General features: G+C 41.6%; 1 protein-coding gene across 1 annotated transcript; it reads left to right on the top strand.

Moving 5' to 3' along the window:
* The first annotated feature begins 1,554 nt into the window (after positions 1 to 1,554).
* LOC138046914 (RILP-like protein 1) lies at positions 1,555 to 11,752 on the top strand. The gene is made up of 7 exons (XM_068893534.1): positions 1,555 to 2,040; positions 3,664 to 3,784; positions 4,190 to 4,320; positions 7,089 to 7,786; positions 8,773 to 8,865; positions 9,560 to 10,404; positions 10,572 to 11,752. The coding sequence occupies exons 1-6, from the start codon at positions 1,780 to 1,782 to the stop codon at positions 9,588 to 9,590; spliced, it is 1,335 nt and encodes a 444-aa protein (XP_068749635.1). The 5' UTR covers positions 1,555 to 1,779; the 3' UTR covers positions 9,591 to 10,404; positions 10,572 to 11,752.
* The last annotated feature ends 1,636 nt before the right edge of the window (positions 11,753 to 13,388 follow it).

Raw genomic sequence — 13,388 nt, 5'->3', positions numbered from 1 at the left:
GGAAATCTAATCAAAAGAGAGAAGTCAGATCCTCCTCACACGTATCTGAGCCATGAAGCCACTCAGTTGGGAGTAGTTAAATTTGTTGGACTTATGTGTTCCCGTGAGCTACCTGAATTCTCCAGGTGTCTATAAGAAACCGTCATTTGCTTAAATTGTCCAAAAAAAACAGCGAAGATCACTTCTCTCGTTCGTCTATAATCCACACTTCGAATATACACACTTATGTCATTCAAAATCTAATCAAAGAAACAACTCTGACAAAGAGAGGCCAGGAGCTTCGATTCGAAAGAGTAAGGTCCCTTACCCTCAACAGTCACGGTAGAGCTACGAAGCCACTGACGTTGGGAGCTGGTCATTTGTGGGTTCTAATTTTCCCGTGAGGAATGAATATATGAAATGATATATGAAATGAATCATATACTGAACTGCGAATATGAAGTGAGCTCCCAACCTGGTCAGTGGCTTCATAGCTGAGTTGGTTAGAGCGTCGCACCGACCGTCGCACCGATATCGCGAGATCACGGGTTCAAATCCTGGGAGTGAGGATCGGAACTTAACACTTCCGTCCGGGTACTTTCGAGGTTTTTGCTATCTCAAGCACATCATGCACACCGTTGTACAACAAGGTCTTTTATCTTTTCGTACTTTGCTCTCGTTCCATTTCAACTGTGACCCTCATATACTCTCACTTACAGACTTGCACACAAGCGCACAACGAAAAAGAATATTATCCAGTTCATCGCCTGTCCAGGAAAACTCTGCCTTCGAAGCCATCATTGAACTGAAACGCCCGAAAATGAACTGCTGTACGAGTGTTTTGTGAATAACAATTCAGCACCAAACCCTGCGAACGACGACGTATTTCCGGCGGTCGTTTCTCTTTCCCCGAAAAATTTTGGGTGAGAAACGACCGCCGGAAATACGTCTCCGTTCGCAGGCTATCTTCGGGCAACGCTCCCGTGCGATTCCTTGACATGTGTGAATGACTTGTTCCATGTCTGGGTCGTTTCTGTTCATACCAGATCGGAGTATTTTTCGTGTCTGACGCGATAAGCTAACCGGTATAGTGGAGACATAGCCTCATACGTCTGTAGTGAAAAACGGGCATTAAGTCGTCCCCCTTTTTCCCCGTTTATCGTCAAATGTGTTTCCTAATGTTTGGTCGGTCGCTCAGAGTCAAAAAAGAAATAAACAAAAAGAAAATTAGAGGCAATCTAAAACAAACAGTTTCAAGGTGCAGAAAGCGGATGATATGTTTTGGAACTGTCAAGTTTACCCTCCTTACCAATTTACCGTCGTCCAACCGACCCATAATTTTGAGTTGAAAAAAAAATATATATATGATGAAGGTAATGACTTACTAGTAGAAAAACATTTTTAAACTTTCAATCTGAAATATAAAACTGATTGGTTTTGCTCGAACAGATTTTCAGCTTGAACTGAGATTTCGGACGTTAGATGGTGTGACATTTCAGCTGCATCACGTGAGGGTAACAGAACGGAAGTGAACATCACGCTGCCACAAACAGAGGACACAAGTGAGAAATGCACTCTTTCGTGGATACGTGTTATGCATCGTAGATTTATAACCACGGACGTTTGTGTTAAAACCTGGTCGGCTTTGATCTGAAGTCATTTTGAAAAACCTTGCAGCAGAGCTACAAAGAAGGAAATCGAGCGGACGGTGTCGACGGTGTTGCTTGTGCTCCTGCGACATTCAATAAACTCCCGATTTGTGACGAAGTAAACCCTAGCGAAGGGTTCAAATTTTAAACCATGGCTACAGATCTAACAACCGCTGATGTTTATGAAGAAGCTTCTTTGATCGGACAAGACTTCGAGAAGATAATTGAGCGATTCGGGCATGATGCAGTCATTGACTTGATGCCAAAAATTATTCGCGTCCTTGAGCGACTAGAGCTGCTTGTTGGACATAAAGACAAGGCCAGATTGGAAATCGACGAACTGAAACTCGAAAACGAAAGACTTTATTTGGAGATTCAACGAGAAGCGAGCCAAAGACGGCAACTTGATGAGGTATGAGAGATCGTGTGAACGCGCGAGACAGACAGAAAAGAACATTCGATCAATTAATTTATTTCATATTGGCTTCTTTAAAGAAGTAGTATTTGTAAAAACTGACAATGACTTCATTAGGACTTGCTTTGTTTTTGTTGTCTTCTTTAAGGGGTTTCGAGGCTGCGAGGTGAATTCAATGTGTCGTTTTTGAATGTATCGCATATAATTCCGAACGACTGAAGCATAGCTCGAGTTAATTATATTCTTACGCCTGTGCCAATCTACAGCAAAAGACAAACTTAAGAACTTAAATGTCAAGAGGAAATAATTGATAACGCAATATCAAATGTATAAAAATAGTAAATGGATGAGCTCAACCATGATGTTCAAGAACCTTGTCGGAAAGATCAACGAATGTACAAATGTACGAATATTCTGTTAAACAAGATGAAGTTAACTGTAGGCTCAGAAAAGATGCTTCTGCAATGAAAATTGGATGAGATGTCCTTTTCCTATGAAACATCTCACCATACAACCCGAAGTAACTAAAGCTTGTCTCTGTTCAAAGTGAGTAAATTGAATATTCTCGCGTGACGGCAATAAGTTCTGCTTCAAGGTTGACATTTCTTGAAGATCAAATTGGGACAAGGAAAAGAAGCTATTAATCTATCAATACGGGACTAAGTAGAAGCTACGAGATATTACTCACGTTCGCTTGAAATATTTCTACACGAGAGCCTCACAGAGTTGTAGGCCTAATTAGCCATTTCTGGTGTAGACGTCTCGACATTCGTCTCAAATTCTTCAACGTAAAATGACCATGCGTTCTATTAAAAATATGAGAATACTACAGCAAATTTCGCTTTTTATTCAGGGAGTGGATAATTCGGCTGCTATGTATGTAGAAAGAGTCGTGCACGTTGCACTATTAAAGATTAGCATTTAACTGCGTGTTGGGTGTCACGAAAACTAAGGGTGCGTTCGATTGACCGTATTCCGGAACAGGAATAAATGGAATATAAGTTAGAAATCCTTCGTTTTTACGGAGATTCACATTACGATTGTCAAACATCTGCTAAAATGCTATTTTAAACATACTTTTATTAACCTTGCTGCTTCGAAACGCGCCAAACATACCGTTTTAATCATCACTCCACGTATTCTTATTCCGGAATAGGGTCAATCGAACGCGCCCTAAGACTAGACCCCGGGGTCTTAGGTTTTTGAGGGTCTTACTTTCCGTAACCGAACAAATAATACTTCAATAAATCGATGAAGCGAAATACCAATGAATCTCGAATCGTTGACGATGATATTCGGAGCGATGTACACACTCGTTTCTCGTTTAAATATCTCAAATCTCGATAACTCGACCGTTGCGAACAACTGAAAAAAAAAACCGATCTTCTTCCAAAATCTAACAATAACATGACGACACAAGCTTACTTGATACTCCACAACCATGTTCGTGACAGAAAGTGCATTTTGTTAGATCGATCACACGAAAAAAAGTTTGAAAAAAGTAAATTTGTCTGTCATTGTTCCTTGTGCTCCCATGGCTATGCTACCATGTTGAAAAAAAAAAACTCTAGTAGTTCCATGCTAATTCTGGTGGTTGTGCTATCTAACATATCTTTACAGGAACTCTATCAGGTATCTGCAACTGGAGAGACAGACAACCTTAAATCCATGTTACTAAAACTACAAGAAGAAAATCAAAAGCTGAGATTGGAATATGAAGGCTGCGCAAACAGTCAACCAGGTACGGGGAATGCACAAAACTCAAAATTTTTCGCAAGTTTAGTAAAATCCCGTTCAAGAATTTAAGTTTTGCTGACACTGAGCAAAAAGGAAAGTATAAATACGAAAAAAAAGTACTACTCATTTAGCATTTCATAGTTATAAATATCTTTTCCCCCACCGAACCCAACCGGGCCTGGGGTGAAGAAGAAAGAGCTACCCCACGCGCCAGAGATTTTTACGTCGCGCACGATAGGCGACGCGGATTGCAATCGTCGAGATGACTGGTAACGGTGATAGAAAGGCGTGCTGCACCCAGGGAACTTCGTCTGGATCTTTCCTTTCCCTTCCTCTCTATTTGCAGTCAGTTTTCATGAGTGTAAATAGTCAGTCTAACAATGAACTGAAATATTTGTTTCACTGAAAGCAACGGCCTACATCAGCGCTCCCGGTGACGCAGAGTTGATGCAGAAGATGAAGGATGCAATTGACAATCAGAGAGATTCAATAAGGAGCAAAAACGCAGAGATTCAAACCCTGAGAAACGACTTGGAAGCGGTATGTGGCTCTTACAAGAATGTTTGGTGACTTGTATGATTTTGTCAAGCTGTTCAATTGTGCAGATTTCTTTCTACCCTTTGAACGACTCTTATCATAGCTCTGTTGGGGATCTGTGAAATGATTGTGAATGGGTACAAAATTCATATTAAAACCTCTAATTTGATTGGGCCAGTGTGTTTAGGATCCATATGCATTGTTTCCGTTGCATATTTTTGCGTCTATTGTCTTTTTCAACCAATCACGAGGCCCGTTGTAATGGCTGCATGCGTCTACCAATCCTACCGTTGTCAGTTGCGATTGGGCGGAGTGGTTACATTGATACTGATTGACACGTTTCTCTCACCTCCGCAGAGGTTCGCCTCTTCGCGATTCCGCTGCGCGAAGTATGTACAAGCGCGAACGCCGAAAGAACCATCGGGATCCCCTCGCCGCAACCAACTTATTTTGTGCCTGCACTCACTTTTTCAGCAAATTCTCTCATTGCAAATAGTCCCTTTGCGACTCTGCGGAGGAAAGCACTGTGAAATGGAGTTAGAGTGACTTTCATGTGACCTTGAAAAATAAACGTAAAAACAGGACGTTAACAAAAATGCAAAACATTTAGTTGGCTTATCGAACGAACACAAATGAGGGCGAATTTTCATTGGCTTAGCTAACGCGGATGCAAACAATGTCATCTCTCCATGGAACGTTCTGGAAAGTTTCGCTTTGACGTCATTTGAAATGCAGTAATGTGATTGGGTAATCAAACTGTATACTGCCCATATTAGGAGTTTCCTTGGTGGGAATAAGGAGAAGGTTTGTTTTAATCTTACCAAACCCTTGGTCCGTGAAACAAATTGCAAACACTTTTTCAAGGTCATACGAAAGTCGCTCTAAGACGGAAGTTGATATATGCTCAAATGAAGCGTCTTTTACCCAATGAAGATCACTGGTTGTCACGATGCCGAAGGGGGGAATATCTTCCCTTCTGTTTGGTAGTCGCAGAAAAACGCAAAAGGATGGCACGTACGTTTGAGCAAAATATTCATAATCAATTCGGAAACACGAACAGCTGTTTCTTACAGCGGTCTGCAGGTCTGCTATCCAGTCCCACAACATTGTTCAGACATTGTTGATCGTGCGACCTCAAAGGGAATCAAGGTTGAGATAACAAAGTGTTGGAGCTAGGGAATATTTATTGTCAACAATGTGAGCTGCAGATTTGACGTGATTTGAATTCAGTATTTAGGGATTTGAAGTCATCGCACTTCAAGAGCACCTTAATAAGCTCCAAAGAAGGATGAAAAAATGAATTCAGGTTTGAATGGAATGCGAAGCCATTGCCTGATTTCGAGTCGAGGTGGACAGGTACGAGTCTGCAGATTATGGGATTAGCAACTATTGATTGACATAGTCACAAAGAGCACACCGAAATTTACAAAATCCCCAAGTTTGGTGTTAATATATCCAAGCGAGATACAGTCATCTAAAAACCTCAAAATTTACGAAGAAATGTATGGCTAACCGGACGCTACGTCCGATTACCGAACATTTCTTTGTAATTTTGACGTATTTAAATGGCTGCATCTCAGTCAAAACTGGCCCGATTAACATCAAATTTGGGGATTTTGTAAATCTAGGTGTGTTCTTTCTGACTTTGTGAATCAATACTTGCTAATCCCATAATTTACAGACTCGTACCGATCGCGAGTCCCCTTCGGCTTGAAATCAGGCAATGACCGTTCGATCGCGCTGCACCAAGATCTACCAAATGAGCAATCAGGCCGTCTTAATCACTTATTACTCACTTTATTTAAGTCTCGAGGTTATTTACCCGAGCACGAGTGTTCTACTAATTGGGGAGACTACAAATCGACTGAAATCAGAACAAATCAAATCAAATGTTGGTTTTTGAGGAGAGGGGAAAACCGGAGTACCCGGGGAAAAACCTCTCGGTGCAGAGCAAAGAACCAACAAACTCAGCCAACCCATATATGACGCCGAATCCGGGGAATCGCACCCGGGCCATATTGGTGGGAGGTGAGTGCTCTCAACACTGCACCAGCCCTGCTCCCAATTCCCGGTTTGTGTTCCTTCTTCGAAAAGGTACAGATGTTAGATTGCGATTTAAAAAGTTCCTTGATGCGTTGCATAAAGTGCCGCTTCCACTCATCGAAATGATTGCGGCGGCGCAAATTTCCCTTTCGTAAACGGTCGTTGCCATTTGAAACGGTCGATGCCATTTATAACGGTCGACTACACACTTCACTTCAAAGAAAATTAAAAGAAACAAACTAAGAAAAAATATTAACAAAAATTAAGACAAAAAAGGAAAAAAAAACATTTATAAAAGAAAAACTGGAGGAAAAAAAGAGTCCGAAAATGTCAAGACTCAAACTCGGGTTCTTAGCCCTCACCCTAAACAGAACCCGAACCCGAACCCGAACCCTAACTCATATGACCAGCGAGACACAACTCCCAGTAACCGCAACCTTTTGAGTTCTTAGACCTAATGAGTGTAATTCAGAGCTAAAAAATGGCATCGACCATTTCAAATGGCAACGACCGTTTACGAAAGGGAAATAAGCTGCGGCGGCAACAATTTTGATTTGAAAAAAATCTATAGCTTTTTGAGTATGTTACAATAGAAAATGTTTGCAAGTTGCGCTCATACAATTAATGGCAAGAAATATGTGCCTAGTAATAATAACATAGGCCCGGTTTAGGTAAGACGTTCTGGTTCAGAAAATTTTTGTAACCGTTGCCCAACCGGTTCCTTTCAGATGGAAGAACAAATTCAGAGACTTACTACCATCAACGAAAGTTTACGGAAAACTTTGAGTGCCAGTCAGGCACGCGTGAGCACTTTAGCCAAAGAGAAAGCCGAGCTACAGACTGAACTTCGCTCTGTTAATCGCACGAAACATCCGAGCGTGTTACAAGTACAGGAGAATCATGAGGAGAACATTGATGATGCAGATCTCATAAACAGCGACCATGAAGAAGTTGTGGAGGTCGAGGATGAGAAAATACAAGATAAGATGGATGAACTGTCCGAGAAGGCTGTGGATGTAAGTAAAGGAGTGCCCCCGCCCAAACCTCCGCGACTCAAAAACGAACTTGATGTCGAACAAAACGGCGGCGGTTTGACCAGCAACGAAAGCGCTGTTAGCGATCAAGACAAAGAACAAACTGAAGATGACTTGAATCACAACGGTCCCGACGAAAAAGATGAGCATGGCGATTGGGAGTTAATTGGTGAAGCGCCAAAAGCAGCGTTTGACACAAAACAGTCAATAGAACGGAAAGAGAAAGTCGAAGGGAATCAACTCCAGACAGAGATGGACAAGAAGAACAACAAGAAGGATCCGAATCGACCGCGCTACACCAAGGCCGAAATGCTAGAGGTTCTAATCGAAAGGAACAATTTGAAGGAACAGGTGTTCGCATTGAAAGACGAGCTTCGAATCTACAAGCCCAGGTGCATTATCATGTCTTGTTCACTGATAAAATTGTTGAAAACGCTACTTCCATAGATAGTCATAACGATAATCCCCCACCCGTTTCCTTCTTTGATAGAGCGGTCTTCAATCGATATCGTTTTCCTTAAAACCGTAATCGAAGTTATTCCCTTGGCAAATCAACGCAGTTGCAGGGAATCAGGCGAGCCAAGGAAAACCGGCAAAGAAATTGTAAGAAGCTGACAAAAAAAGGCGGGAAAACGCGTGCAATAACTTCTAAAAGAAGAAGGCTTAAAACAGATCTAAAAAAACCTTAAAAAACTAAATTTTCAGCTACCTTCTGCGACCTTCTTCAGAAAAATGTACTCAGCAAGTTACGGACTTCTTTTACCCTCTCCAACATATGTAAAGGTCGCAGAAGGCGGCTGTAAACGTAGTTTTTTAACGTTTTTTAGATATGTTTTAACCCCTCTTCTTTTAGAATTATGAACACAGATCGCTCTTACAGCGTGCAATGAAGTCACTTTTTTTTCATTGTTACCTCTCATTGGCTGAAAACTGTGCCGCGGGTCACGCGGGTATCGGTCGATGCCATTCGAGTTCTCGAGTAGCTCTGGATGTTCGTTCTAATGCTCGACTTGCCTGTTCCTGAGCTCGACCGGTTTTGCTGTGATGCTTTACTATCCACTAACCGTGGAACAACGCCGAGAAACCAAACAAAGAATTGACAGTAGGTGGCTGTTTCTGTCAGTAGAATTCCTTATTGGTGGTGTATAGTCGCATGCACTAAACTGACGTGTGATTAGTTCCAGTAATACTGCTAGTTGACCGATGAATGTCAGGTTTCTTGCGAAGTCGGTGTCCGGTTTTGGTGTTTATTTCAATGTGCTCCCAAGACTGAAGTGAGGCGACGGTACGCACTATGTACACACAGAACTATTTAAGGGCAGCAAAAAGTGGCAGTCCGGGCTATTTCACATTGTGACGACGGTTTTATTTTGTTTAGTTACGGCGACGAGGATCAGCCAAGTCCATATTCAAAACATACAACCTCACCGAGGAGAGTTTCGAGAAAAGAAGAGTCGGGCATATCAAGAATGTAAGTTCAGTTTGGTTTCAAATAGATAGCTATGAGAGTATTTTAAAAATAGTAAAGAGTATACGTTATTAAAGTTTAAAGTAAGATGAAAGGCCTCCTCGCACAGGAGACGTTTGTTCTTGATTCAATTCTGTTGGTTGTCAACTGAAACAACCCTGAAGCTTTTACAAGGCTAACCTTAAGCGTAAACCTCGTCAACTTAGTAATAGACCGAATGCATAAATGGCGGCCAAAAATGGTAAGAAATGTATTCTTTAGTTTATGTGCTAATTTTACTCACTAGCCTCGCTCTCGAGCAACATTTCTTTTGCATTTTGTCCATCCATGCAAACGAGGCTAGTGAGTCTAATTAGCACATAAAGAAGAGAGTACATTTTTGTCCGCCATTTTTGCATGCGGTCTATAGCTTTGGGTTGTTCAGCCTCGTATTAGTGGTAAACGACCTGCGACAGGTGACCTGTGATTTGTACTTGCCGACATACGAGGGGAGGAGGGTCTAACGGGCTTTAGGCCGTCTCCAACTCTAATGTTTTGCCGTTATGTATCTCATGTCTACCATTATGCCAACAAAGTCCACTGAGTGCACGTGTGTACCTCTACTATTAAGGGTCCGGAAAATTCCGATCAAAAAGGGAACGGCAAGGACCGAACACTGGAGACTTTGGTGTATATAAAACTCTTTCTTCTCTTTCAGCTTTAGTATATTCAGCCACCACCGGGATTAACAAGTTTTATTTTGAGCGGGATATTGTCACTCTACGTAAAGGAACTGTAGAAAGATAAAATATAACCAAGATGGAGTCCGCAAGTCTTTTGCAACTGAACGTGAACCTTCCACTGCGGATGCAATGGTCAGTTGTTAACTTGTGACGTTTCTGAGTATTAGAGTTGTTGTGAAAGAGAAGAAAGGCGATTGAGCCCCGTTTGTGGCAAATGAGATTCCAGGAGCACACCACGACGAGAGCTGAGATACCACTCATTGAAGGATGCGGCATTCTCAGCCGCGCATCGTTTGTCTCACCCAACTCCTCTACCCCCTGGCTCTACTCCCGGAGAGGGGGGGGGGGGGGGGTTAGAGGTGGAAAGGCGTCGTACAATCTCTTCAGCCTCTCTATGACAATGCAAAGGGTTTTCTCTGTGATACTGAACTAACAACAGATGCAAAAATATGGCACCTCGATTCTCTGTGTGAACTCGAAAATCTAAAATGTATATTATCTTTTTCGTTCAGGTCCCCAAATATCACATTTTGAGATCCTCGCAGAACAAATACCGAGGATTTTTCAAAGTCTATCATCGAAGGGTTTTCTATGTGAAACTTAAATAACAACCGTTTCAAAAATTTGAGGCTCGGATTCTACGAGTGAACGTCAAAATGTAAAATTATTTCATCACTTTGGACAGCAGCCAACAACTCCAATAATCGGTCTGTGTGACGGCATTTTCACAGATCAAGCTATTTTTAGACGAGTTCTTTTAAAATCTTAAAAATCTTTCAACATCTTAATCTTAATCTTATTTTTCTTTTAAAATCTTATTGCAAAATAAGATTTGTCTAGCACGAGTACGACCATTCTCAATCCTAGGCGTACTAATTTCTCACGCAAGTATTCTATCTCGTCACCAGAGCCTCGGATGGACCGAAGGCTCTGGAAGATCTCTGGGAGACTCAATGCAGGAGAGCATACGCCGTAGCGTTCTTATAGCCAAAAATTGTCTATTTGAACGTTACGGCGCCTGCTCACTCCTCGTGCTAATATGAATGCACCAATTAGAGACGCTTTTGATTGTCCTTCAAGAAAACCAATCAGAAGACACTTTGTTTCAGGGTTCCCCTGAGCTCTTCTCTCCATCCGTCAACAGAAGAGCTCTGGGGTCGAGATTGGCAAGTCCTGTGATCAGCTGGAAAGGTCTGGTTTCGCGGGAAAATCAATCTAAAGATAACTCGCGCTTTGTAACAACGCCATTCCACAAATACAATGAAGTTGGAAGTTCCTACTCCTGCTTTCGATAAGGCATCCAAATAACCCAATTTTGAGGTCCTACAGTATAAGAAAGATTGATAAGTATGCGGGTATTTTAAAGTGCTACTATGACCAAAAAGTCATTTTTTAAATTTTTCTTTGAATTTCAACACTGTGTTAACTAAACACTAAGTTACCCAAGTTTTAAGTATTGATTTCAAAAATATATCTGTTTATGTTAACTGGAATTTTCGGTGGATCGAGGATAAAATGACATGAAAGACTTAAGAGTTAAAGAATGCAATGCGTGTGTCCGCGTCTCAAAAGCGCGCTTGCTTAAGCTCCCTAATATGCAGCACGGGAGTTTCGGGCTTTCAGACTTTCGCATACATATTAAGGTGCGTTTACACGCTGTAATGTTAAGCTAGTGAGTCAATGACGTCACTTTTCTCTAGATCCAACCCTCTGAGGTCCAGTCGGTCAGTTTTGAACGTGAGTAAATCCAAAACTTACACTCAAAGTAAACAGCCTTTGGATAAAAATCAAAGCTCAAAATCTTGTCAGTCAAATGTTAAGCGATCACACTTTCAAAATCTGAAGAAAAAAAGTAAGTGATTTTTTTAATCATAGTAGCACTTTAAACTCAATTTTCAAACTTGGCTGTAATTGAAGAATGCCTCCTGAACTCCCCTACCCCTTCCAACAATGAGGAATATTTCAGTTGCAAAAACAACTGGAAAGGGCTTTGACGAAAATAGTCGTGGTACATGATCGCTTTCTTACTCGTGGACATTGTATTTTGATACACTGAACATTAAGGAAGAACAACTGATTAACAACAAAATATTCTTTAATAAAGTTATTGATTTTTATTGGCAAAAAACATTGAATGGAAGATGAAATAAAATATTGCTGATACCTTGTCATTCTTGGACTTTTTTTGGTACACTGGTCAACATGGAAGCTCTGTACGGTCTTAGAATCTTAGGATATTGACTTTAACAAAAGGTCAACGTTGCAATGATATAACCAGGAACCCATGGTATATCTTTGTAAGCAAGGAGCAGTGAAACAAAATAGAAGCACCGTATCCTGGTGAAGGCTTATGATATAATCATATTTTTTCACCGTTATATCAGCCCTGCTCCTTTTAGCTTTTGAACTCGTTGCATGAATTTTGGTTTTATTTCAAGCTTTTGAACCAAACATAAATAGCCCATTTGCGTGAATACGTCTTAGAGCCTGTTTACATGGAGATAGGGTGACCCTTCTAGAAGGGTAACGCTTGCCTGTTGTATTTTCCGGTTTGGTTAACGTTTACATGAGAGGTTGGGTCACCCTAGGGGTAGGGTCACCCTATCTCCTTGGTAGGGTAACCCTCCTAGGAGGGCCAACTTTTTGCCATAAAAATACTTGAGGTAGGGTCACCGTTCTAGAAGGGTCAACTTTTGTGGGATCGGATTACTGTCAGATTGCCGCGAAAGTCTGTAATTTAGTGCGCGTATTTTCGCCGTTCTGTGGGGGCAAAATCGAACAGAGTTCGGAACAGCCGGAGGACAACAGTGTCGCATTCCGCGAAAATACCTAGATGATGATGATGAACCAATTGTCGACGAGAGCACGAGGGAAAGCCGCTCGACTCGGAAAGATGTGGAAAAATCAAAAATCCTAACAAGTGGTCATGGACATTGGAAGCGTGAAGTACCCCTCCTAAGAGGGTCACCCTTTCTCCATGTAAACAGCCCCTAACTAGGTGTTTTCACCAACAAGCCTCAATTTAGAATCAAATTTGTGAATCCCAAAGGGGCAAACTTGCAAAGAAAACCCACGTGATAACAGTATTTCATTTTCAGATGATGTGAATAATTTTGAACAAACGAGGCTTGGTGGTGAATTTTTGAGAATATGCCGTCATCATAAAAAGGCCTATTCAAAAAAAAGGTATTTGATGTCTGCTTTAAATGAACCAACTCGTTCCCAAGGCTTTTCTCCAGGGCAAACATGAATTGAACGGACGGCCATTTTGGAATATGAAATTTACGAAGGGAACTGGGGGGCATGCGCAGGGGCATGTTTCCATTCTTCACCGCGTGAAACAAGAGAAACTGGAAAAGAATCAAAGGAAGATTAGTTGTGTGAAGAACGTAGTCAGCAGGTGCCGTCGCGAGAATGATCACTGACGTCAATGAGAACTGCGGACAGACCTGCGAAGCCCCAGGTCCAAGAAAGTGAAGAGTCAAGCACGTGCGTAGAGACAGAAAATCGGGAGGATGGGCGCACCCATTGTTACCTTTCTCAACAATTTTTGCGTTTCAAAATAGCTGTCTTCAGTTTTTTAAGAGTCCAAACGAAGCAGTCTTCGTCGTAGAAACATACTGTGTTACACCAAAGGAAAAACTTTGTAGTCTAGTCTAGAAGTTGAAAGTCCAGCGGGGTGTCATGCGCTTGTCTTGTCGAGTCCAAAAGAACTCGACTTATCAACGTTTGAATCAACCGTGACCAAACGTCTTGTCTATTGTTTATTCGACGCTAAACTTTGGATAATAAACCTCAAAGTTC

This window comes from Montipora capricornis, chromosome 4, assembly GCF_036669925.1.
Source record: "Montipora capricornis isolate CH-2021 chromosome 4, ASM3666992v2, whole genome shotgun sequence".
Taxonomy (NCBI): Eukaryota; Metazoa; Cnidaria; class Anthozoa; order Scleractinia; family Acroporidae; genus Montipora; species Montipora capricornis.
The sequence above is the reverse complement of the archived record's forward strand: the minus strand, read 5'-3'. Positions and strand labels throughout refer to the sequence as shown.